This window comes from Dermacentor albipictus, chromosome 5 (assembly GCF_038994185.2).
Source record: "Dermacentor albipictus isolate Rhodes 1998 colony chromosome 5, USDA_Dalb.pri_finalv2, whole genome shotgun sequence".
Classification (NCBI taxonomy): domain Eukaryota; kingdom Metazoa; phylum Arthropoda; class Arachnida; order Ixodida; family Ixodidae; genus Dermacentor; species Dermacentor albipictus.
This window is the reverse complement of record NC_091825.1, coordinates 20,309,314-20,336,959: the sequence shown is the minus strand read 5'-3', so window position 1 is coordinate 20,336,959 and position 27,646 is coordinate 20,309,314. Positions and strand designations below refer to the sequence as shown.

Below are 27,646 nucleotides of genomic sequence, written 5' to 3'. Positions count from 1 at the left end.
ACTAGACATGTCACTGAGGACTTGCATGATTCGTGATATACAGCATGCAGCAATATGAAAGGAAACACTTTTCCCCAAGGAGCTATTTTTGTAAATGTGTAAGTCGGGCAATGTGATGAGGCAGGCTAGTTGGTGGCAAGAACTTGCATTCATGTTTTCTGCGTAAGCTTACTACAGATATGCAGAAAGAGGCAAGTAGACTGAACATGTACTGGACATCGACCGAGTTTATTACATGGTTACGCATAAATACATGAGCGTGCAGACACAGGCATGCAGCGCAAGCAAGGGTGCAGTGGCACGTATCAACCGCTACATCTGGCATATATTCATGTCCTACAAACACTCACTACACTGAAAAAAGCAAGTGAAACTATCACCACTGCATGCAAGCGAGGTCAGGACCTCACTTGCAGCTGTTTGCTATATAATAATTTTCATGTTGAAGAACAAGGTTTATGGAACAGTTTTATTTTAGCGCAGGAGCAGAGAAAATTACCAGTTTTAAAAGCCAAAGGTAGGCAGTGCACTGGTTCCCAGTGCACTGGGCCCTGCGTTATTTCCGGGAAGTGATAATGCCAATGTTTTTTCTTTCTTTCAGTTTAGGTATCAGAAATGTATAAATTTGCAAGTTCGTTGTGATGCAAACACTTATATTTCATACGTAATGTTTTGAACTGAGGCTGCTGTATACATTCACTGTCTTAAACTAGGCTTTCCATGTCGTCCAATGTTTTGTTGTTCGTTGCCCTTAAATGCACATATGGTGTTGCATAGGTGCACTGTCTGTCACCAGAAAATGCAGCGCATGCCTGTATGACAGATGTGATGACTTTGATTGAACAACACTGTAAAAAAGATTTACAGAGCCTACGTACCGTGGGAATCAACATTGTGCGAAGAATTTTGCAGGCAGCTGGCTATCCATCATGTTTGTGGTTCTCCTGAGAGTTAACAGATCGACCAGTGTGTTTATGTAAAGCAAGCAGTTATGTGCTTGTGCAGAACTATGTGTTGACAGAAGCAAAACAGCAATGACGGCGATAGCGTGACTACAGTTCTTTCTTTACTCCCGGGAAAAAAACATTAACAACCTGGGCAGATCCTGAAGGTGGTACATTGTTGCACGGCACCTTTCCTGTGTTGTTAGCTACGAGGAAAGTACTAAGGAATGTGGGCCAGTATTGAATGCACTGCAGTCAACACAGCGTCTCAAAGTGTTAGCTGCCACAAAGCAACATACCGTTTCGTGATGCAAAGACAAAGGTGATCTCTGATGCTTGCGGAAGAAAGATTGGTGAAGTGAATGGCAAAGAAAAGCAAGCCATATTTATTTAAAGGACCCCTCACCAGGCCCCATTGCAAATTTTGGTCGTACAGTTAAACCTCAATATAATGAAGCAGGTAAAATCTGCCATTTGCCCCGTTATATCAAAATTTTGTTGTATTGAAATTACGAATGATAAGGTTTCGCTGTCACGTCGACGATATCTTCACATCGGCGGTGCAAATTAAGTGAAGCCAGCCACGCTTTTGCGTGCACTCTGCCCTCATGGCTGACAGCGTCGCCCACACTGGGACGACGTTATCCTGAAAAGCTCCGGCAGCGGGAAGCAAATGCTTCGTCTGTCCCTCGCTCCAACAGGTCATCAAAACTTGAGATTACGCAACCTCCAATACTAAATGTGTGGGAAGACAGCTTACATAATGCCATGCCGTCTCGGCACGCCCACTCTTTGCACACGTGGCAGATTATATCTAAAGCAGGGTGCGTGGCTGCGTATGTGCTCAGCCACGCTTACAGCCTTGTGCAGCTAAGGCCAAGATGCACGCCAACTTAGCCACCCTGCTCCTCACGTGCGCTTGATCATGTTAGTGCGAGCTCGCTTTCCTTCCCCTCTTTCCATTTGCTCGCACAGGAAGGTGGCATTCATGCGTGAAGCCACCATCCTTCTTTCTCACCTTCACACCGTTTCACTCGCACATAAAGTGCAAAGTGTGCAGGGCACGATAGGATCTCATCACACTGACCTTGTAGGGAACATGATACTGCTTCACTTCGGTGGGTGCTTTTGTGGTGCCAGGTGCGATTTGAGACGTGAGTTTGTAAGCTGCCGCTTGTAATTAAATAATTCGACTATCTGCGTCCACAGAAGCTTCCATTTATTGTTTTGGCATTCCTTTGCGGTGGAAGCGGAATTCCATTATATTGAAATACCATACAAACACACTTCTTTACACTGAGGTTCTAATTACTTGGTGTTCTATTGACAAGAGGTTATGAAAAGTTAAATACATCATTATATCGAGAATTTCGTTATATTGAAGAGTGTTAATCGAAGTTTAACTATACACTGGAAGTTATGAGACGCCGTCCAGGCTGCCTTTCACCAAAGTAATTTTTCAAATGGATTGATTATTAGAGCAGATAGAAGTGAAGGAAAGGTTGTGTTTTCATGCCACCAGAGGGTGAGCAAATTCGACAGAATCAAACGCTTTCTCGTAATCAATGAAAGCTATATATAAGGGTTGGTTATATTCCGCACATTTCTCTATCACCTGATTGATAGTGTGAATATGATCTATTGTTGAGTAGCCTTTACGGAATCCTGCCTGGTCCTTTGCTTGACAGAAGTCTAAGGTGTTCCTGATTCTATTTGCGATTACCTTAGTGAATAGTTTGTAGGCAACGGACAGTAAGCTGATCGGTCTATAATTTTTCAAGTCTTTGGCGTCCCCTTTCTTATGGATTAGGATTATGTTAGCGTTCTTCCAAGATTCCGGTAGGCTTGAGGTCATGAGGCATTGCGTATACAGGGTGGCCAGTTTCTCTAGAACAATCTGCCCACCATCCTTCAACAAATCTGCTGTTACCTGATCCTCCCCAGCTGCCTTCCCCCTTTGCATATCTCCTAAGGCTTTCTTTACTTCCGGCGTTACCTTTGGGATTTCGAATTCCTCTAGACTATTTTCCCTTCCATTATCGTCGTGGGTGCCACTGGTACTGTATAAATCTCTATAGAACTCCTCAGCCACTTGAACTATCTCATCCATATTAGTTATGATATTGCCAGCTTTGTCTCTTAACGCATACATCTGATTCTTGCCAATTCCTAGTTTCTTCTTCACTGTTTTTAGGCTTCCTCCGTTCCTGAGAGCATGTTCAATTCTATCCATATTATACTTCCTGATGTCAGCTGTCTTACGCTTGTTGATTAACTTCGAAAGTTCTGCCAGTTCTATTCTAGCTGTAGGGTTAGAGGCATTCATACATTGGCGTTTCTTGATCAGATCTTTCGTCTCCTGCGATAGTTTACTGGTATCCTGCCTAACGGAGTTACCACCGACTTCCATTGCACACTCCTTAATGATGCCCACAAGATTGTCGTTCATTGCTTCAACACTAAGGTCATCTTCCTGAGTTAAAGCCGAGTACCTGTTCTGTAGCTTGATCTGGAATTCCTCTATTTTCCCTCTTACCGCTAACTCATTGATCGGATTCTTATGTACCAGTTTCTTCCGTTCCCTTCTCAGGTCTAGGCTAATTCGAGTTCTTACCATCCTGTGGTCACTGCAGCGCACCTTGCCGAGCACATACACATCTTGTATGATGCCAGGGTTAGGGCAGAGTATGAAGTCTATTTCATTTCTAGTCTCGCCGTTCGGGCTCCTCCACGTCCACTTTCGGTTATCCCGCTTGCGGAAGAAGGTATTCATTATCCTCATATTGTTCTGTTCCGCAAACTCTACTAATAACTCTCCCCTGCTATTCCTAGTACCTATGCCATATTCCCCCACTGCTTTGTCTCCAGCCTGCTTCTTGCCTACCTTGGCATTAAAGTCGCCCATTAGTATACTGTATTTGGTTTTCGCTCTACCCATCGCCGATTCCACGTCTTCATAGAAGCTTTCGACTTCCTGGTCATCATGACTGGATGTAGGGGCGTAGACCTGTACAATCTTCATTTTGTACCTCTTATTAAGTTTCACAACAAGACCTGCCACCCTCTCGTTAATGCTATAGAATTCCTGTATGTTACCAGCTATATTCTTATTAATCAGGAATCCGACTCCTAGTTCTCTTCTCTCCGCTAAGCCCCGGTAGCACAGGACGTGCCCGCTTTTTAGCACTGTATATGCTTCTTTTGGCCTCCTAACTTCACTGAGCCCTATTATATCCCATTTAGTGCCCTCTAATTCCTCCAATAGCACTGCTAGACTCGCTTCACTAGATAACGTTCTAGCGTTAAACGTTGCCAGGTTCATGTTCCAATGGCGGCCTGTCCGGTGCGATCACCTGACCTTTTCTTGCCCATGAGGACCCTCTTATGCGCACGACATCACCTTCTTCAAGGGGTGGCAAGTTCCGGGAGTAGTGTCGTGACTGCTTGTACTTGCTGACCTGGGTGATCGGCTGCGAGCGGAAGTCCGGCAAGGGGGTGGGAAGGCTCCTTCCTTGAAGCAGCTCTCCAGGCGACCGGCCATCTTCGAAAGGACTTGTTCTGTAATTTAATACGCCAAGCCAAAAATCCTCATTTCCTTCGCTTGTCCTTTTAAGAATCCTTTTCATCACTTGTACGCCCTTTTCCGCAAGGCCATTGGAGCGCGGAAATTGTGGGCTAGATGTCACGTGCTTAAAGTCATACAGTTTTGAAAAGCGTGCAAACTCGCGGGAAGAAAATTGCGGTCCGTTATCGGTGCAAACTTCTGATGGTATGCCATATCTTGAAAACATTGCGCTAAGTCTTTCGATGACAGTACACGCACTGAGATCGGGCAACTTCTCGACGTCTGGAAAGTTTGACATCGCGTCATAAGCGCACAAATAATACTTTCCTCCGTATTGAAATATATCGACACCAAGTCGCTGCCAGGCTTGGGTCGGTGTTGAATGAAGCATTAATGGTTCTGCGGGCTGACTGTAAGCGTACTTTCTGCAGATTCCACATTTCTGGTTCCATGCTTCTATGTCAGAATTTATCCCGGGCCAGTAAACGAGTTGCCTAGCTCTTGCTTTGCTCTTAGTGATACCAAGATGTCCTGCATGAATCCGCTTTAATGTCTCAGCACGCATGCTCGTGGGAATTATCACTTTAGTGCCTTTCATGAGTATGCCATTTACCAATGACAGCTCCGATGCAACAGACTTTAGGCAACCTTCTATGGGCTTGCCTGTCGAAATGCGTTCTACAACAACCTGCAGATAAGGATCCGCCGAAGTCTCGCGCAGAAGGTGCGTCATTGTTCTTTCACTCACGGTTGTCGACAGTATCTTGATGGCGTGCACTTCAATGTCATCCGTGTCCACCTTGACGTCGCTTTCAGGGATCGGTGACCTTGACAGCATATCGGCGAGGTCCATCTGTTTGCCTGGAACGTATGATAGTGTGTAGTTGTATTTTAGTAATCGCAAAAAGAAACGCTGAACTCTGGGCGGCATGTCCCCAATTGCTTTTTTCGCTGTATCCATTAGCGGCCGGTGGTCACTTTCCAAGAGAACCGGACGGCCGTACACAAAGTGATGAAATTTCTCGCATCCATACACAAGAGCAAGTGCTTCTTTCTCGATTTGCGAATATCGCTGTTCGGTTTCCGTCAAGACTCGTGACGCATATGCCACCGGCCTGAAGGCGGCACCCTGACGCTGCAGCAGGGCTGAGCCTATGCCAGCTTGTGAGGCGTCTGATGTCACTTTTGTTTCTTTGGTTGGATCAAATATTGCCAGGAACGGTGCTTCAATCAATGCTTTGCAAATTTCCTGCCAGTCCCTCTCGTGATTAGGTGTCCACTCAAAGAGCACGTCCTGCTTGATAAGGGACCGCAACGCAGTTGTTCGCTGAGCTAGCGCTGGCAGGTATTTGCGGAAGTAGTTTATAACGCCAATCATTCTTTGCACTGCTTGTTTATCTTTCGGTTTTGGCATTTCAACAAGGCTCTTCACTAGAGCGGGGTTTGGTCTTATGCCTCTGCTGCTAATAATGTCGCCCAAGAATGCGATTTCTTCAACGCCGAACTGGCATTTTGCCGCATTGAACGTTAAGCCTGCCCCTTCAGCCACGGATAGAACACTTCGCAGCCTTTCGTCATGCTCTTCCCTAGTTGTGCCCCAAATTAGTACATCATCGACGTACACGCGCACACCTGGAAGTCCATCAACTATCTCATTCAGGGCTTTCTGGAACACTTCGCTGGCCGACGGAATGCCGAAAGGGAGCCGCAGAAAACGATAACGTCCAAAGGGCGTTGAAAACGTGCAAATTTTAGATGACTCCTCATCTAATGGAATTTGATGGAACCCAGCTTTCGCGTCCAGACGTGAAAAAAAATTTTGCACCTGTCAGCTCCGCTTCAATGTCCTCTCGACGAGGCATCTGATAATGTTCGCGCTTCAGGCTGTCGTTAATTTGCCTAGGGTCGAGACATACCTACTCTCAGCTGGCCATCTTTTTTACGCACGATAACTAATGGGCTTACCCAGTCGGTCGGGTTGCTCATTTTCCGTACGATGCCTTCTTGTTCCATTCTGTCCAATTCGGCATGCAGCGGCTGCTGAAGAGACAGGGGCACTCTTCGCGCCGGCCGGACGAGAGGTACGGCGTCCTTGCGGAGTGTTATTCTGTGTTTTCGCTGGAGACATCCAGTTCCTTCGAACAGTCTAGGAAACTGCTGGGCTACGTCCCCCGCTGTGGTCGTGACTGCCTCTACGACTCATTGGATCAGGCCCAATCTCTCACTTGTCTCGAGTCCCAGTATCGCTTGGTGGTTCTTTTTTACCACAAAAAAGTCAGCGGCTATATCACAGTCTCCCACTATTACTTTTGTTGCAACCTTGCCGCAATGTTTGATGAGCCCACCGTTATACGAGCGGAGTGTCGCGCCAGATGGCATCAATGCAGCAATGCGCAGCTTGCGGTACGCTGACAAAGGTATGATGTTTGCTTGTGAGCTGGTGTCGACTTTGAACACAACTTCTCGGCCGCCAATGTTTGCCTTGACCCGCCAGTCGCGATTGTTGTCGATGGTTCCAACAGCGACGTTTAGCACTTCGAAGTTGTCTTCATGCTGAATCTCGTTTACGCCTGTTGATCCACAACAAGATGCGAAGTGGTTGAGCCCCTGGCATGTGTGGCATGTTTTCCCATACGCTGGGCAACGGCGTGGGGCGTGTATTCGGCCGCAGCGAGTACATCTGTTGTCCAGTTGAGGATGCTTCGGTACTTTCGGCGTTTGCCTGCTCGAACTAATCGCATCCACTGCAGTCTTGTCCTTTCGCGTGTTCCAAACTTCGCTCTCACGGGCTGCAGTCTCTGCCGTCTTGCATATCGTGACAGCTTTTTCCAGCGTCAGCTTTTTGTCCCTTAGCATCTTCTCCCGAAGCTTGGGAATGTTCGTGCCAAAAACGATTTGGTCACGCACCATGTCGTCGACCATGTTGCCGAAGTTGCAGTACCTGGCTTGTTTCTTCAGGTCCCGCAGAAACTGCTCGAAGGATTCCCCTTCAGCTTGAAGGCGCGTGACATCTAGTTCTGGTCCACGTATGTGGGCGCGGGTTCGTATCCCACTTTTGACACCATGTATCGTGACGACGAACGGCGCGAACTCAGGAAACAATGAATCTACGTTTATTGCGGTTCATACATTTATAGGGCCGTGGGGAGAGAAGGTAGGAGTTAACAGGGGAGAGGGTAAGGGAGCACGTTGCAATGAACTGGCTGCTGATAGCAGGCAAGTATTGATACCCGATATGATACAAGCATCACTGCAAGCAGGGCTACTATCTCCTTTGCATTTAATTGGCTCTGCAAGCTGCTTTCTTGCTGTGCCTCCTTTCTTCTTTCTTCTTCTCTTCTTTTTTGCTGCTCGGAACACTCCAGTTGTGGTGTTGTGCATTTGGCATTAGATGATATACCAAACTTGTGTGCCATGCCCAGTGACGTTGCAAGCAGTACATTTTACATAGAAGCATTTGTGCATGTGACCTTAACTTTCTGACTGGAAGCAGGCATCCTCGAGATGAAGGGTTTGTGTGATGCACCGCTTTGATACTTCGCAGGTAGGATCGTCACCAACTGATCTATGCATATGCTTATCGGTTTGCAATGGCCAAACCTGGTGAGGGGCCCTTTAAGGCTTCCATCTGGGCACACATGTACTAGCATACCTACAATGGTACAAAATAGGAGAGTAAAGTAAAAAAGACTAAATAAATGGTTGAATATTGTGTGCTATTTCATTAACAGGTCTGCATGCAATAGAGATATCACATTAAAAAAAAAAATATTTCATCTCTCAACAAAGAGAGTAGGGGGATGGTGAGAAAAAGCTGCATTACTGCAGCTTGACTAAGCCCGGCCCCCTATGGTACAATTTGCCAGTGTGCAGCAGTAATATAGGTACATAACAACATAAGTCTAGGCACTTTACAGAAAATGAAGAAAAAAGATAACATGAATGTACAGGCAGTAAATTGTTTTTCTTTTGTGTAGCGCAATATAATAAAGAAACGGTATCAGAAAGGTACATACGAAATAATTACAGAAAATAAGCTGTGATAATGCAGCTAAAAAGAAAATGAGAACAAAAATGAATACATCAGACGTATAAAACTCGATATACATAGATGACATACGCATATATATATAAAAACGAGAAGAAGGGGGGTTAACCGAGGGGCCCAATTTTTATTATTCATATCATAAGAAACCAGCAAACACTGACACCAAGGACAACAGGGCAAATTACTTATGCTTATTAAATGAAATAAACAAACAATAAATTAATGGAAATTAAAGTGGATGAAAAAACAACTTGCCGCAGGTGGGAACCGAACCCACAACCTTCACATTTTGCGTGCGATGCTCTACCAATTGAGCTACAGCGGCGCCGTCTCCCCATCCACTTTCTTGGGTATTTGTGTGCCCTAGTAGAACCCTGGGATTGTCAACCAGTGCCACCACTCACAGACCTTGGTGGCAGACGTGGAACGTCCTTTCTGCCGCAGGCGTCACGAGAATGTGATCTTTTTGGGTGAAGGCAGCTGGTCAATAAACCCACACATGCTACCTGAAGGCATCAATGTTGCTGGATTCGAGACCCTCGTTATATAATAAACGAGAAGAGAGGGGGTTAACCGAGGGGCCGATTTTTATTAGTCATATCATAAGAAGCCAACAAACACTGACACCAAGGACAACAAAGGGGAAATTACTTGTGCTTATTAAATGAAATAAACAAACAATAAATTGGTCTGTGAGTTATGGTGCTGGCTAACATTCCCAGGGTTCTACTATGGCACATAAGTACCCAAGAAAGTGGATGGGGAAACTGTAGCTGTAGCTACACGCTGTAGCTCAATTGGTAGAGCATCGCACGCGAAATGTGAAGGTTGTGGGTTCGGTTCCCACCTGCGGCAAGTTGTTTCTTCATCCACTTTAATTTTCATTAATTTATTGTATGTTTGTTCAAGGCGAACATAAAAATGCCTGCTGCTATCTTCCCTCGTACCCCCCTTGCACCCCCCTTCGTTTGTCATGTCTGTATTTTCACAAATTTTAAAGGGACACTGGAGATAAATGCCAAGTCAGTTTAGACGGACAGACACTTCTTTCTGAACTTTTTTTTCTTCATTATTTTGCAGTATGAAGTTGATTACTAGAAAACAAAATTAAGGTCAAAGCTTCATGTTTTCAGTTTCATTCTGAAACACCAGCACCAGTATATCAGTGTGACTGTACAGTGAGAAGTTCTTTATGCTTGCTGAACTCACTCTTTGGCTCTTTTAGAATACAATGTAGGCTAACTGTAGGCCCAAGCAGATGTCATCAAAATGTGTGTCGTGGCAACCAAAGCCTTTTGCCTCGGTAAGAGCACAACTTTACTGGTTAGCGTATAAGGGTAGTTTACTCACATAGGTGAAGTCATGTTTCTCTTTATTGTCCCTCTATATTAGTTCACAGGTTGGCAGGCATGCTCCTTGAGGAATGCACAAAGGGATGCAGACTGCTTTGTTCTCCTGTGCAGGAAAGTTCTCGAGAGCTTCTACAATGGCAGCATACGTCTAAATGGCCAGAAGGTCCCCAAAAAGAGCATCCAGGTGAGCCATATTTGTGGCTTTGCAATGGGTCCTATGCTCATAAATTTTTGATGTACTGAAAACGAGTGTAATCTGGTGCTACTGTGTGGCTCCTGAGCATGGCTCCTAAGAGCCAACTGCAACCAAAATTTTGCTGTGGCTAAATTGGTTATAAAAGAGTACCATGTAAAAAAGTATTAAAAGAGTAGTAGATCACACTGAACCAATATTTGCAAAGCTGCTGGGTTGGTAAGTGTCTAAATTTCTTATTAGAACATAAGTAATGTATGTGTACGTAAGTAGTCCATAGGCAGATGCATGCACCTGGTGGTGATCATAAATGACACATAATCTCGGAGGTCATACTGAGGAACTGTACATTCTAGGTCGTGTGTTGCTTTCAGCGAGGTGTAATGGCGGCATTTTTTGCTGTTTTGGCCTCAGAACCAGCTATTTTTGCAAGCTTTTCTTGCCGAATTTGCTTGTATTTAAAGTTTACAATTTTGCACACTGGCTCCTTTATATCTATGCAATGTTAAACTAGGCTTTCAACGGGCTCCATAATTTAGCTGTCGTTGGCCTTTGAAGGCCCCTATGGAAAGGATTAATAATAATATTTGGGGTTTTACGTGCCAAAACCACTTTCTGATTATGAGGCACGCCGTAGTGGAGGACTCCGGAAATTTTGACCACCTGGGGTTCTTTAACGTGCACCTAAATCTAAGCACACGGGTGTTTTCGCATTTCGCCCCCATCGAAATGCGGCCGCCGTGGCCGGGATTCGATCCCGCGACCTCGTGCTCAGCAGTCCAACACCATAGCCACTGAGCAACCACGGCGGGTTATGGAAAGGATTGCCAGTAGTACATGGATTTGCCCATATGCATTGCCCTTCTGGCTTCAAGCAACCCTGTGGATTATTGTACTAACCTTATCAAAGCTAATTTTTGACAGCAGATACATTATGCAATAATAATTGGCTTCATATAGGCTGTAATTTTTGCTATTCCATGGTTTTCAGAACATTGCGAATAAAGATATCTGACGTGCAAAAAATAGTTACGTTTAGCAAGTGCATCCAGGCTTAGCAACGTGGATGCACAAAAGCAGCATGATTTATGTGTGTGCTGAATGTTACGTAACAAAATGAATGAGTTCAAACGTAAAGTGTTTATCTGCTCTTAAAGGGACACTAAAGGGAAACAATAAATCGGTTTAGACTAATGAAGCATCGTGTGAGAACCCTGCAGGCAGTCATTTAAAAAAAATTTTTTGATTATTAGATGAGAAAATGAAGGTCCAAGTATCAGTGTTTGAATTTCACGCCGAAACTCCAGCGCCGGTACGTCAGCGTGATGTCAGGGATTCCAAAGTATGTTTTCGCATTTGGGCCGCGTTGGCTTAATAATGGTTCCCGAAACTTGCCATGTTTAATATTTGGTTTCTTTAGAACACAGTGTAGTCAATATGCACCGCTGTATATAATTAGTAAGCCCTAGATAATGCCATCAAAATCCAAGACGTCACAGCCCCCAGGTGCGGGAACTTAAGTAGGGGTCGCCACCCTTATTTCGTTCTTGCGCCTTTTCTGGCTTACCAAACGTCTTATCGCTGTAAGATTGCTGTTTTTGGTGTTGTAGAACGGTAATTTAGTGATGCAGAAGAAATCATTTTTCACTTTAGTGTCCCTTTAATTATGGAGAAGGCAGCATGCAACGGAATTGAACCAGAAGAAAAAAAAAAAAAGTTGCGCTCTTCTCTGCCAATGAGTCCATGTCACGCCATAACTTGGAGCCTAGCGCAAAAGGGGCACACAGGACAACGAAGATGCAGCACCTGTCCAATTATAGAACAGTGTAGACGTCGCTGTGCGTAGGATGTGCTCTGAAACAAGGACCGAATGTGGTACACAAAGGGGCATGTGGGAGTGCACTTGTGAATGATGTTTAAAGGGTAGCACACGGTCTGTTTATTTTTGTGGGAGTTTGAAAAGCATACATATTGACACGTGTACTTATCCTTATCGGGCCACCACGTTTCGCCGTCTAACAAATGTTATCGCACAGCGCGGGACGCGCCTGCATGTATCCGAAGTTTCTGGAAAGTTATCCGCTGTCTGTTGTCGCCGAACCTTGTGTTAACTGATTTCATCGCGTGACGCGAATGGTGTAGAACTTTGTGGAAGGAACGCGGGTCCCAACGATTAGTCTGGAACATTCGACGACTGCTGTATAAAGCCGACACGCTTGACCCGCTGATCAGATTTTCGACGATCGCCGACCGTGTTCGCCGCTATCGTTGTGCTATAAGTGTAGCCTGTTTTGTGGGCACAGGTTCGCCCAATAAAAGTTAGTTTTGTCATTCACAGTATTGCTACTGTGTTCTTCAACATCACCACCACGTGACAATATTTCTGTTTGCGACAACGAAACCGATGGCACACGCATGAACATTCCCTGTGTGTTAGCACCTAGCCACGTTGGTACGTAGCCGTGTACAGTAAAAGCTCGTTAATTCAGATCTTGAGGGACCAGGAAAAATGTCCGAATTATCCGAAGGCCAAATTAACAAATGAACATAAAAAACAACATTAAAATCAAGTTGGAGAAGTATACCTTTATTTACTGAAGTATTTTGCAATTGTCGTCTGCTTTTTCGCGCAGAGTCCGGCTGACATCACAATTTTTCTTAACGGGGGACGTGGCGTTCGATAGCAACTTTTATTTCTTCGTGGATATTTATAAAAATTGGCAGATTTATCAGCAACGTTTCTGTGTTACAACTGTTTAAGTTTCATAAAGATACCTTTAGAACTTTCTTATGTATAATGTTTTTCTCCTTCTGGCTTTGTTCCAAGCCTGAATCACTTAAAGTCTGATAGAACACTTGTGCAAAGCACTGTGCATTCTAAGATGAATGGTTGAGGTCATCACATTCTTAGATTTTTTTTACTTGCAATGCAATTTTTTTTAGTTCTCATTTTTTAAGAGGTGACTGTATCACAGGCATTTAGGCTGTGAGCAAGTAGCCGAATCGTTCATTGTAGTAAAGTCAAACTGCAAGAGCAAGAGTGTCATGCCCTGGGCAGTACATCCAGGAATACAGGAGAAAAAACGGAACTGAAATAAACCTAGTGGTTACAAGCAAAGCAGGAAGCAAGAAAAGTCATTTTGAGGAAAAGGCTTTCAAAGTTGTACCTTCGATTTTACATTGTCAAAAGGCACTGGGGTTGTAGTGATTGTGTCCTTTTCAGTGCGCGGCTTCTTGAGTGCCCTGCCTTTGGTTTGGTGTGCCTTGCTTGACTTTATTTTCTGCAAGACATCCCTTTCCGCTGCTCTGCGAAGAGCATTTGCAGTCCAAGTGTTGCACAATACTCAGCATAGGCATGGCGGCTCCCAGCATTGTATTTACAGACTGCCTCATGGACAACTGTCTCTGTTGCAACCGGTGATGCGTTTTTATCTTTTGGCAGCAGTGACCATGTGACCGAATGAAGGCTTTCGGCAGCGTTTTGGATTTTTTCCCCAAGGCAACGGCTTAGGAGCTGCATGTCAGAAAGGTACACGGGCAGCAATGCATCTGCAACATGCTTTCCAAGCCAGTACTTGTGAGGAGGTGGAGGCTTCTTCTCTGCTTCTGCAGCCTGACGTTGGCACCAACTATGGGGCCCTTGCAGGCAAAGGTCATGATGGGAGTCTTCATCGGTAGATGTTATATGATAATGTGTTGCTATCACAGCCTTTTGCATGTCTTCAACATTGTCATTGTCATGCAGAGCCACGTCATAGTAATTTGTCAGTTTATGAAATCTTGAGTGAGGCCACCTTTCCCTTCAAGAGGTTGCCCTTTCTTGCCTTTTGTGATAAGAGCATGTAGAGCCGTCCCCATCCTTTTCTTGACATGATTAATGCAGTCCTCCTTTGTAAATGGAATAAATACATAAGTCTTGTCCTAGCAGAGTGCTACAAAGGTTTCATGGTAAGGGTTGTAACAAAGGCTTCTGGGATTCTCACCCATGCTCTTGGGACAAAGGAACAACACAGTACTAGTGCAAACAATCACAAGGACATTTATTGCACCTCTCATTGATCACTGCCTGCTAGCCGAGTTGCTATCCACAAAACATGCCGATGGGCGCGCGACAAATCTAGGAAGTCCGACTCACCGCGACCGAATAGCGAGCGAATATGTTCGCCCCATGCTGGACACCAACGTCTGGTCGTTCGTGCGTACGCGGTCACGCGAACGGTGGCGCGTTCAAATGAGGCCTTGCGAGACGGTCTCGCAGAAGCATGGATCGGCGCATGCGCGGGATGTCCGCGCCGCTTGCCGACCCACAGCCAAAGAGGAAGAGCCTTCCCCTTTCCGCGCCCAAGTGACCCTGCCATTAGGCGGCATTAGCAGCGCAACACTAAATTACTGTGGAGATGAAAGAGACAGTCTAGGTTTCAGTTTTAGTGCAGCTAAGTCCGGTGGGATGTATTTCAACCATACAACTGATCAAGAGTTTACAATACAGGGCCATGAAATACCCTGAGTGGCCGAATACAAATATCTCGAGGTATGGATAAACAAAGGGCAAAGGTACATGGAAAAGCAAGAACAGTCTCTCATAGCAAAAGGGCGAAGAGATGCCGGGATAATGAAACATAGGGCATTGTGGGGGTACAACAGGTATGAGGTATTGAGAGGTATTTGGAAGGGAGTAATGGTGCCGGGGCTTACTTTCGGGAATGCGGTCCTGTGCTTAAGGGCAGAGGTTCAGTCGAGACTGGAGACTGAGACTGGTAGATCAGAGAGCTTTTGGAAGATTAGCACTTGGTGCCCACAGAAAAACCACAAACGAAGCCGTACAGGGGGATATGGGGATCTTTCGAAGCACGGGAGGCTCAGAGTAAAATCCTATTGGCGGCGAGGAGTTACGGAGTCGCCCTCTATCGGAAGCGCCTCGCTGCCGTAGTATGAGGGATCACGTGGCGCGCTCCTCATAGGTTTTGCTGTCAGCGCTCACTGAAAACACCACGCACGAGCTCTCCCGGACATTTCTGTAAGTACTTTCGAAACGAGAGAAGTTTTTTACTGTCTAAATAATAATCTTGGGCAAGCTGAAAGCACACAATCGTTTACAGCCACTATCTCTTTACCGAATACGTACAGTGAACGCCACTGCGCGCGGTCGCCACGATGGAGTCTACCGAACCCGCTTCTTGCGTGAAAGGTAGGTAAACGCTGAGAGCAAACTATGTGAAATATGTTGTTATAGTGTTTGTATAACGAAATGGAGCCTAATAGAATGAAGCCTCAATGCAGCGATCGCGCAGATTCGCAGCGACCGACTGCGCGTCTGCATACTTGTCCGCGCACTGTTTCGCTTTCTCCGCGCGCGCGTTTTCGCACCGTGCCATGAGCTTTAGGCCGCAGAATATGAGCATTTGACATTATACAGGCAACCATTGTTGCGTGGGCGCTATCAGAGCTGTTCGAAAATAATTTCATTGTAGAGACTTCGACGCCTACAGAGACATGTGCCGTCGCGACGATGCAATCTTTTTTTTTCTTCTAAATTCTTTGACCTTTCAATACTATTTCTTGAGTTGCGTCGCACTGTATGTTTATCGGCGTTCTCAGCGTGCAATTTCCCGCTGCTCCTTTTTTGTAATCCAGTGCATTAATTCATAACACAAACATGACCATATGCCATGCTTTCTTTAAATGTGCTTCTTACCGCTGCCTTTTCACTGCACTGAACTTGCCAGTATCTATAGTATCGACAAGTTCATACACCAAACGGTCATGACATTAGTCGGGCAGCGGACTCAGGCGAGCGTCTCAGTGCGCGTTTCCAGAACATCGCATACCGGGCGCTGTAGCAGAAATCTTCCTCGCGTCTGTGCTTGCTGCATACCCGAGTTGTAGCCGATGACTGCCGGTTTTATGTTTCGCGAGCCAAGCTTCACACAGCTTCTTGTCCTGCGGCTACGTGTGAATAAGGCCGACACCGGCCTCCGTTACGTGCGTCCGGCCCTGCGGCACCGAGCAGTAGCCTGCCATGTTGCGCGCCTTCAAAGGCAGCCACTACCTATTGTAGTGCTTTCAAGCGTTGTAAAGGAGACACTCGAAGCGGGAAAATTTCGCCACTAAATGAAAACCGCAGCGTACGAGGGAATTTAAACTCGTTTTCAGCTCGCTTCGGCGCGCCCGAAGCAGCCGACGCGGCCGCTATGTCCACGTGATCCCTCCTAGCACGTCACGCCGACGGTGGCGCCAGCTTTTCCAGTGGTGGAGCTCGAGGCCAATACGAAAAACGCCTGAGGAAATTGGATGATAACAGGTGGGCAGCTAAGGTATTCAAATACCTATACAGAAAGAGCGTTGACTCACAATGGCGGAAAAGAACTAGGAAGCTAACCTGTAAGTATGCCAGACACGAGGATGGAGAAAGACAGCATTAAACGACAGGTTAAAAACGCGGAAGGTAAAAATTGGATAAATTAAATGGAAAAGAAGCATAGTGTTGAACAATATCGAGACTGGAAACAGCAGATCAGGAAGGAAGTGTTTTATAACTCAAGAGGTAGTGCCCTTCTCTTTGAAGCTAGGTCAGGATGTCTTAGAACGCGGAGCTATAATAAAAAATTTAAAGACGACGACACATGTACTGTGTGTGGTAAATCTGTAGAGACAATGGAACACCTCATACTTAAATGTGATGGTATCCATCCCGATGTCGATGCGGGCACAGTCACGTTTCCCAAGGCCCTATGGTTCAAAGATAACAATAGTCATGTAAATAAATATGCAGTGGAAATTAGCAAAAAGCGATTGGAGGATTGGTGGCTCAAAAGCAGAGAGGTGCCATAACTTTAAAAGTGTAGGAAGACGCATTTAAAGAAAATGGCAAATTTTAATAATTTCCAACACAGTTAAACAAAAATAAAAAGCTGAGCATGGTGGCAACTGCCATCACCCTGTTTCAAAGGGGACGCTCCTACCTTCCGTGGATGGATGGACGGAAGGTAGGTAGGAATATGTCCAGAGTAGCATATTACAACACAAACCAGCATCCGAAACTATGCTCCTCACGCACAGACGGCAAGCCGATATGTACACAGGTGCATATCACAACATAAGTCAGCTACGTTGCGCAAGTACTGGTGATCCTGGTGCATGCTCATGAACAATGCGAGGCGATTGTCAGACTATAAACGGCCTGCGGGCGTTATCAGATGTAAGCTTCTGAAACTATACACCGCTCATACAGACTAGCATCGCGCACCGAGAGGCGCGGCCTGCGCGCGGTGGCAGAAGACGCGCTCCGCCAACGAGACCGATGGCGAAGCTCCAATTGTCCACGTGATGCGTATGGCCATTCGGAGGCCTCGGAATGGCCTTAAATCATTTGCTTTTCGTGCTCTTGCTTCTGAATAGAGGAGGTGGCTGGCGTCGCAAATTTCAATACGGGAAAAAAAAGATGTGCTTTCCAACACGGGCAAAATGGCGGTGCTCGGTTGCACCATTGCGGAGATATCGTGGCTTGAAAAATGCCTTTTTTTGTGATTTCTGCGGAATTTTTTCGTCACGTTGGCTGCTACTAAAAATTTTTTTAGCACTTCTACACGATTTTCAGCGTTCATATTTCAGAACCGGATAAAAATGGAGTTATAGAAACGGAATATGTGCTTTTCAAAAAATTGATTGTTTGGTCATTTTACGCGATCATTTCATTTTTCTTCCCTTTAAGGCGGGACGCCTTAAAGGGAAGCTGAAGAGTTTTCCAGAAAAAATGAGTGAGGAGCTGTACGTAATGGTTTTCAACCCTCCGAATTAGAATATTGCATCGAAATTGAGCGAAAGAAAGCGCAAACAGATTTTATTTCGACGAAAAGTGCAGGAGCAGAGTCATGCAGCTCGCGCCTTGTTTCCGCCTGTGATTGGTCAGGCCCCTCATGACGTCAACATTGGTGTTCGTCTGGACCGGCCACTGCCGCCACATATGAAGCACGGTGCAAGGTGGTTTGGCGCTGTTGTTTTGCTGAGACGGTAACGGTAAATTTCGAGAGCTTGCGTTTCTCTGACGAGTTTGGTGTTGCTCCCTACAGCTACGAGCCAATTGCGGGGAACCGCCCTCTCGAAGAAGCAAAAGATGCTGGTAGCAAGCAGTGGTTTCGACAGGAACAAAAGCGAAGTGTTAGCATCTCCTAATGTTAGAAATGTTCTTTGGTGAGTATGTTTTTTGCAAAGCTGCATTCAGCGATCCAATGAGTTCGTTTCCGGGCAAACAACTGCACTGTTATGTTCCTACATGCCTCCTCGTGGAACGTAAGCGGCAATGTGATCATCGGCATTTGTGCGCTGCCCCAAAGTGGTCGGCAATCTACACAGATGGTTTACATGCAGGAAAGTTTTCTGGCTCTTGCAGCATGTGTAGAGACCTCCACAAGCGCGCCATCCGCACGCTACTCGTAACAGGAGACGTAAAGGCGGCGAACTCCGTCGGCTACGTGAGACGGCCGGTTTCTCTCTGTGCACGAGAGAAGGGCGAGCGCAGCGTCCTGGCGTGCGCTGGCTTTCTAACACATGAAAACTTTACACTTGCCTTGGGTTATGGTAGCTGCATGTTGGCTGTTTTGCAACACATGTGCGAATAGAAAATTAACAGCGGTTTGCGACGAAACCTGCGTCAAGGGTGGGAGATGAACATGTGCCTTCCATTCAGTGTGCTAACATGAAGGAGCTAGCAATTAATCAAAATCCAGGTTTGGACGAGTTTGTGTATTCATAAGGTCTTCCAAGACCAGTTACCATCCGTCCGCCCGCACCCGTCCCCTCTTTATGTGTTCGTTGCCCCGACCTTTTCGCGCTGCGTTTAGAAAGCCTACTAGCAGCAAGTCTTACTCTCACTAATTCACGCATTATTGATAAACTCTGGTAGTAATCGTCGTCACAGAAGTGGTTAGAGTACAGCACTGTTGTTCTTAAGCGCTTGAAATTCTTTCGATTCACAGCAACCTCCCACTTAGCTGCAAGCTTCTTGTCTTGCGGGAAGTAATGGAACATTGTCGCGGCCGCTGGTGTTCGTGCAACTGTAGGTTGTACAGAACGCCGGCATGATCAGCCCACCACTTCAATTGATGCTGCGCACATCAACTACCACTCTACATACTAACAAACAAAGGAATGCAGGCTTGAGCGAAGCAGATTATGACGGCACGCACGCAGAAACAAGCACGGTCAGGCACGGTCGCGGAGACTGCAAAGGAGCAGAACACTAGGACTGACGTCACTACGCCGCGGTTGCCGGTCTCCACTTGCATCGTCAGCGTCAGCAGCAGCCCGCGGCGCTCGACGGGGGGCGGAGCGACAGCTCAATTTTAACCGGCGATTACGTCATTCCCAAGTGAAAAATCCCGCCCAAAACAAAATTTTGTGCATGGTTCATAAGGTTCCTGCATCCGTATATGAGTGCCTTATTGAATTCGACAGACTCTTTAGCTTCCCTTTAACTCTTCCAAGTGGCCTGCCCACTGTCGGAAGTGCTCAGGTAAACGTCCTCCAATATCAAAAGCGCCTCCATGACTTCCGTGAGGTGCGATGAGGTCGCGGCTGCACCTTCTCGCATGACTCGTCTGAATCATGGTCTTCCTGGGTGCCCGTGACATCATTAACTTTTTGAGGGTCGATTTTTTTCGCCATATGCGACTGCCCAGGGTCGTCTTTTTTTTTTTGCGGATTCCAATTCATCTAAGGAACTTATTTCGAAAAAAAATTTACTGTAATTTTTTTAGGGTGACCGAAAAGATGTTTTGCGTTGGTATATATGCACTCTTCATTGATGAATAACAACAATAAAAAAGGAAATAAACGTATCAGAATTACAAATTTGATGCATTTTCATGCACATGGTTCAAGGCTTTGAAAATCTGCACACGAGAATATTTCACAAGTTTCAAATGTTTCTGCTCTTACACTAATATGTATGTCCATAGCGTAATCGAACTGCGTAGGTACGCGGACTCAGAAAAACTGTTTGGTTGTGTGCCCAACAAAAAAGCAACACATGTGAACTTGCACTAATCTTCATTTTATCTCCAACCACCTAGGGCAATAGTTTTCGCGAGTCTTAAAAAAAAAAAGAAAGGAAACAAACGCATGCATGGCGACGTCCTTCTTATGCGCACCCCTATGAGCACTAAACGAGTGAGAAACAAGCGGTTGTCCTTTGAGCGATTAGTAACGAGATAGACATCAGTTTTGCAAGTGCAAAAAGCCATAACCTCCCGCGAAACAAAATCCCAACAGCCTCCCGCCCACGCGCGTGCCAATGTGCGAGCGGTAGTATATAGACGCGTGGGAGGAAACTAGCGCTAAAACAAACCATGCAACGAAAACCGAGAGAGGGAGGCACGCAAAAGAAATTCCCGGCATCCCCATATAGTGGCAGCACATGACAGAAAAGAAATAGTTAGGAAATTGGCGCGCTTTTTAAACGTACAGACGGTGACGTAAATATACGGCATCAACCATTTTTGGACTTGTTCGCGGCACCGTATATTTATGTCATTGACTGTTAAAGCGTTAATAATTTCTCCATTGGTCAAGAGACCAGTCGTGGCGACACAATCATTAATCGTGATGTAGTCCTGAAGGGTCACATCTGTGGGAAAGACAGGATCGAAGGTGGGGCAGTCATCATCGGTGAACTGAGCCGACACCTCGTCGGCTACTGCCGCATGCTTGGGCCTCACAAAACCGCTGTGCCAAAAACAGTTGGTGATGATGGGCACTGTGCTGAGTAAGCCTATATAGCTTTCCAACTTCTGAGCTTAAGATCATTCACTGTAGCAGGTGCTTTCGGTACTTCAACTTCACATAGTGAATGATACCCTGGTCCATCGGGTGAAGGGCACATGTAGTGTTGGGCGGCAAAAAAACTACCTACCTTGACGCTCTTCAGTTCGACTGTACAGTTATGTGCACTGCAGTTGTCAACAATTGTAATTATCTTGCGGTCCTTAGACGTGAAGTGCTGGTCAAACTGCTGCAGCTACCCTCGAAAAATGTCAGGTCATCCAACCCTTCCTGTTCGCTCTGTACTCGACAAGAAGGCTTTTGATGTTTTTAAAACAACATGGCTTATGCACCTTCCCGATGACAACAAGTGGCAAGCGCTCCGTGCCACTCATATTGGCGGCAAGAAGCACAGTTATCCTTTGCTTGCACTTCTTGCCACCAATGCACGGATCCCCTTTGAAAGTCACCGTCTTGTCGGGCAGAGCTCTGAAAAAGTAGAGCAATTTTGTCTGCATTGATCACGTCACTTGGTTAATATGCGGCGATGTGCTCAAGCAGCTTCACATTTTTCCCCTGGGTGGTTACGCTTCCGTCAACGCTGGCCTTTTCACTGCACACACTTCTGAAGACGAGTTCGTGTCTCTCCCAAAACCTCGCGAACCACCCATCTGAAGCTCTGAACGATTCAATGTTCATCATTGCAGCGTACTTCTCACCTTGTGCCAGGATGAGAGGTCCACTCAAAGGCAGATGCGCATTGCGACAGTCAGTAACCCACTGGAGCAAAGCTTCTTCGTGCTGGGGATGAGCTGCGGTTCGCAATCGCTTTCTTGATATATGAAACTTGTCACTTTCGAAGGCTTTAAGAATCTGTTGTTCATTTTTCATGTTTGTTCCCAACGCTTCACGTTGTACTTGGTCATAACGTGCTGTCGCAATTCGCCATTCTTTAAAGCCTGCAAAATTTCCACCTGAGTCACCAAGTTCTTGGCTTCGTACTTCTGCCACATTGCCAGCGTTGCCATCACTGTAGCGCACGATGGTGGTGGCATGCAAAACACAGTCACAACGAAAAAACTGGCTGTGGCTTAGCTAAGGTTAAGCCCAGGATGCGAAGCATACTAGCCTTTATTTTAACGCTACAAGCTCGTGTCGCAGAAAAGCCGGTGTCGTCGGCGTCGGCTCAGGCGTGCGGCGCTTGCTCAGGCGCACATTTCGTTGTCGCGCCGAACGCTGCGTTGCTCGACGCTCACCGCGTCCGATGCGGGGCGCGTAGTCGCTGCACCGTAGCAAAGCCACCTAGAAACAGTCTCTGTAGCACGCCGCAACCTTCGCTTCTCATTCCAACGAGCAGCTCTGTCTCCAGGAGGCATCTCACCTCGTGAGTGTCTAGCAGAGGCAAGCGCAGCTGCTTATATACCGGCGCGACGCCGCGAGCGACGGCGCGAGTTGGAGCCCCGTTTCTCCTCTGTCGTGACGTTACGGTGTCACGTGGTCAGCCTTGAAGGCGACGCCGCGAGTGACGGCGCGAGTTGGAGCCCCGTTTTTCCTCTGTCGTGACGTCACGGTGTCACGTGGTCAGCCTTGAAGGCGACGCCACGAGCGACGGCGCGAGTTGGAGCCCCGTTTCTCCTCTGTCGTGACGTCACGGTGTCACGTGGTATTGAAGGCGGCACCGCCGCGCCTGAGGAGCTGGGTTGAGCTCTAGTAATATGCTTCGCATAAAAAGAAAACTCTGCAAGAAGAGATGATGTCGACTTGAAAACACAAGGGAAAATGGCGTCAAAGGCGCAGTGGAGTGAAGAAAGAAAACGCCAACGTTCGGTGACGCTTCGATCACCCGCACTAATTGATGACGATGGCAATGCCTCTCAGGTTTCAGTTTCACTCCAGTGGTGCCAGTGCTGCTTGACACTTTCCTGTAGAAGTGGCCATCGGCATTTGTCCGAAGTAAGTGGTGTGGGGCCAAATTCTAATTAATGAAGGTTTGGTACCTTAGACTAACATGCACTTTGGCCAGGACCAATAGAGCCCTCCGAATTTCAGAATTAACAAGCTTTTACTGTAATGACACATATAGCCACATTAGTATGTGGCTGTGAGATCACGTAACCATTTTATGAACATGCGAAATTTCATTAAACATCAGTCTCTAGTGTGCTTCTCTAAAATTTGTAGCAATTGCTACGATTGGGTGGATGTCTCATTTTCCCTTAATTAGTTACTTCTCTCCACTTTGCAGATTTCCGCAGAACTACTACGTCAAACTCTTGCCTTTGCTTCGAGTTTTTGACAAATTTGGCTTCTCCCTGCCATCCACTAGCTGCCTGGTTAGCTCAGATGGTAGACCGGCTGCCCCAAAAAGGCAGTGGTCCCGGGTTAATAATAATATAATATTTGGGGTTTTACGTGCCAAAACCACTTTCTGATTATGAGGCACGCCGTAGTGGAGGACTCCGGAAATTTTGACCACCTGGGGTTCTTTAACGTGCGCCTAAATCTAAGCACACGGGTGTTTTCGCATTTCGCCCCCATCGAAATGCGGCCGCCGTGGCCGGGATTCGATCCCGTGACCTCGTGCTCAGCAGCCCAACACCATAGCCACTGAGCAACCACGGTGGGTGTGGTCCCGGGTTGGAAACCCGGACCAGGACGAATTTTTCTTCAACTGTGAGGATTTTCTTTCAAGGAACACGTATGGGTTTTCTTTTTAGCAACTGCTATGATTGGGTGGATGTCTCATTTTCCCTTAGTTACCTCTCTCTACCTTGCAGGTTTTCGCAGAACTATTACATCCATATTTAAATACGAATAAAATGCAGAAGTGGTTTTATGGGACAACCACTGGACCGACTTGAATGAAATTTGTTGCATTCGACAGGTGAAGTTAAATTCTAGTGACTGTAGGAAGCAGAATGTTGATTAGGGCATGGAATATTTTAGTTCTTGAAAATCCGTAATATTAAAGGTATTAAAATTATTATAATGTCAAAGTTTACAAATCCATAACCACACAAAAACACATGACAGTTTTGTAAACTGTGTCCATTAGAGCATCTAGATTGACAAACTTGATATACAAGTTTACAGCTTACATGAAATTGTTGCTGTGTTTATGAGAAATTTGCAGAAGTCCTGCTCACATAATACTGACCCATACCGTATTTACTCGCATAATGATCGCACTTTTTTTGTCAGAAAAATTGAAGCAAATTCAGGGTTGCGATCATTACGCGGGTTAAATTTCCCGGGGAAAAAAAAAATTTTTTATTTCGTCCGCGTTTGCTGCGGGATGCGAGATTCCGGGTGCGGGACACCAAAACAAAAATGGCGGCTAGCGGAGCGAGCCGAACGCGCCGAACGCGATTTTTTTTTTGTTCTCGTGAGTACATTGCGTGCATTGAAACAGTTTCTTCCGTATTAGTGATGAATAATATCGTTAATATCGGCAAGTTTGCGGCAATAACGTAGCCATGTCCACTTTGAGGGGACAGAAATAGGTGGGCGCGCTTAGCTGCCAGTGACAGAAACACATGACGGGTAGTTCTGAACTTAGTGTCACACATTACTTCCCCCCTTTTCTTTGGCTTCTGGATTGGATTGGCGCGGCTTGCTACGTGCTTGCGCGCGCTTTTCCGAGCGCAGATTGGTGTGCGCCTGGTTTCTACACTAGGCTGTTATGCGATCGCTTTTTCGAGAGCAGATTGATGTGAGCCTGGTTTCTGCACTAGGCTTTTGCACGATCGCCTGCTTTTTGCACTGGGCTTTCAAAAGGCGAAGTGAGCGTCGCTTACTGCAGGCGGCAAGTGATTTGGCTCACGTACTGCGTGAGCAAAAACATAGGCACGTGGCTCATGAAGGAGATGACCGGCGACTTGCTTAATCTGTCGGACCATGTCATCGCCGACTGGAGGAACTACGCTCGTGAGGTCGTGCGGGACGACCTGCTGGCGCGACCCCCACTCGGTGGCCCCGGGAGGATTGTGCAAATTGATGAATGCCTCCTTCGCGGCAAGCGAAAATACAATCGAGGCCGCCTGATGACGGGCGACAAGGTTCCGCCGAGCCGCCAAAATTACGGTGGCATTGCAGATCGTGGACCATGGGTATTCGGCATGATCTGCGTGACCACCGGGGAGCTCCGACTATTCAAGGTCGACCGACGAGACGCGGCGACGCTAGGCCCCATTATTGCAGCCAACGTTGAACCGGGAACCACCATCCACAGTGATGAATCGGCCGCATACAACTGCATCCCGAACTTGGTGGGGGCTAACGGAGCAAGACTGAATTTGCAATGGGAGGCTGTTAACCACAGCATGAACTTTGTAGACCCAATCACGGGCGCTCACACCCAGAAAATCGAAGCGCTACCTCGACTCCGCCGGCTACAGGGTGACTCTACAGCTTCTCGAGTCGCACCTGATATGGCTATGGTGGGCATCGATTAATGGGCACATGCGCTGCAAGGACTCGTTTCTGCGTTTATTAGAAGCGATCGCACGGCGCTACCCAGTGTGACATAGTAATGGAAAATAAAGCGCACTTTTCTGACCCTTTGCTTTTGTATGAATGTTTCCCGGCATTGCTGCGCGCTTCCATACACGGTAGGCCCGCGGCGCTGCACTTCCGCAGTAAGCGACGCTCACTTCGCCTTTTGAAAGCCTAGTGCAAAAAGCAGGCAATCGTGCAAAAGCCTAGTGCAGAAACAAGGTTCACATCAATCTGCGCTCAAAAAAGCGATCGCATAACAGCCTAGTGCAGAAACCAGGCGCACACCAATCTGCGCTCGGAAAAGCTTGCGCAAGTACGTAGCGAGCCGCGCCAATCCAATCCAGAAGCCAAAGAAAAGGGGGGAAGTAATGTGTGACACTAAGTTCAGAACTACCCACATGACGGGCATGCTGCGGAAACTGCGGCATCTGTCTTCACTACTTTCCGCTAAGGGTGGGCGAATATCTTAGCTGTGTTACAAGCGTCGGCGTATGAATAGGGTACACTTTTAACGTATCGGAGTAAACGTGGCTACTATCATTGCAGCGCGCGATTTGTTGCGTGCTTGAGTGCAAAAGCAGATGGAAATAATCGAAATGCGCCTTTATTGTTTTTGTTGACATCAGCCATTATAAAGCCAACCCATAATAAAGGCAAGTTTGGTTGTACCTCATTTTGTCATGGAAGTGCGGAAAGTGATGAAAGTAATGAAATGAGGCATCTACTTAAGAATGTTTAGTGCGTGCAGGCCGCTTGGCTTGTCTTGAAGAGTCGTTCGCGTAGCATTCGACAGGTGGTAAGCGCGATCATTATTCGCTAGACTTAGCACACGACATATCGCTGCGGCAAGTTCGGGGTGCGATCATTACGCGGGAAATAAAAAAAAATCGAATTTTGACGACAAATTTTAGGGGTGCGATCATTACGCGAGTGCGATCATTATGCGAGTAAATACGGTATTTCATAGCTGTGTATACTAAACCAATTTTGTCTGCTCTAGATGCGTTATTAGCTGCAGTTTACAGAATTGTGATATCACTTTTTATTGCCAAGTTGTAAACTTGATATTTGAGTTTCCTGAAATTTTTCACTTTTTATTAATTTTTAGTAAGCAATTGATGGCCTGAATAAGAAATCTGCTTCTTACAGTCATTAGGACCTTTTTCTTCTATATGCAACAAACCTAGTCAAATTCAATGTAGTGATCACTGATAAAAACAGTATCTCTGTCCTCGTGTGGCATTTAGATGGGAGCCCCCAAGCTTTCTCGTAAGTGGACCGAGCCAAGTGTTGCCCTTTAGTGCCCCTGTTCCAAAGCGCTCTGTTGGCTGTTGTTATTCTGTGCAGGTTTGCATCGGTGACGAGGTCGACCACGTTCTGGGGTTCAGTGCACAAAATCCAAACCTCATGGAAGTTGACCGCGTCACTCTGCTGGCCACGCATCACGACCGTGTGACCGACAAAGGCCGATTCCAAGTGCGGCTACGCTGCCAACGACGACTTGTAATTGAAAAGTATGCAGACGAAGACTGAATAACGGACTGTGCCTTCCCTCTTAGTCGACTGATGTTGTTGCTAGCCTACCATTAACATGTCAAGTTTGGAACTTGCAGCGAAGTGATGATGCGATGGCAAGCACTATGTCTGTAGTTACGGGGCGTGATTAAAGAAGCCACCAAACCTAAATCTAGGTTGTATCTTGGTTATAAGTAAAACAGGTTGCTTAACTGCCAGTTGTTTTCCATTCCTTGCCTTTCAAATCACATCTTGTTTGATAATGTTGACACCACAAAGCCCTATGTATTCATCCTGTGCTGAGCTTGATAGCTCAAACTTCGTGTTTCAGCTTGGAAAAATTAACACGAAGTCCATAGATCCGTTTTTGATATGCTGGAATGAGTTTTCAGTCGTGTGTGGTTCAGTAAACCAATTAAGCATTATTTAATTACTATATGAATTTATTTTACTCGTCCAACATTTAATAGTTACGTTTAACCTGCTTTATGAGAGGTTTTGTTCTTTTGTGATGCAGACAATTATAAAATTTCCTGGAGACGCTACACTTTGCATCCTATTCCAAGTCTGCAACAAGCAGTGGCCCTTTGGATAAGGCTGCATAATAGCAACCTAGCTTGGTTGTCAGCTGCATTGGTACTATTGTGAACAATATGAACGGGAACAATGGAGTATGCGTCGGATACGTTCAAACCCAGCTAGGGGCGATACGCAGTGGTCAACGCCACAAACAATGTGGAAAGGAAGGTGCTGTTTCAAAGTGAAGCTTTCTTT

At 46.3% G+C, this 27,646-nt stretch overlaps 1 protein-coding gene and 1 non-coding gene across 6 annotated transcripts in view; one reads left to right on the top strand and one right to left on the bottom strand.

The window, feature by feature from the left end:
- LOC135914789 (mitochondrial transcription rescue factor 1) overlaps positions 1 to 27,090 on the top strand; it is a 37,100-nt gene extending 10,010 nt beyond the window's left edge. For 4 of the 5 annotated variants that reach the window (XM_065447715.2, XM_065447717.2, XM_065447716.2 and 1 more), the window contains exons 3-4: positions 10,021 to 10,093; positions 26,705 to 27,090. In XM_065447715.2, coding sequence (XP_065303787.1) covers positions 10,021 to 10,093; positions 26,705 to 26,890 — 259 coding nt within the window. In that variant the 3' untranslated portion in view covers positions 26,891 to 27,090. Of the gene's footprint in view, positions 1 to 10,020; positions 10,094 to 13,544; positions 14,004 to 26,704 lie in introns of those variants that run through there. The other variant, XM_065447719.2, reaches the window with a different exon arrangement.
- TRNAL-CAA (transfer RNA leucine (anticodon CAA)) lies at positions 8,810 to 8,882 on the bottom strand. The gene has a single exon. It is a non-coding gene; the product is annotated as a tRNA-Leu (tRNA).
- Positions 27,091 to 27,646: the final 556 nt, after the last annotated feature.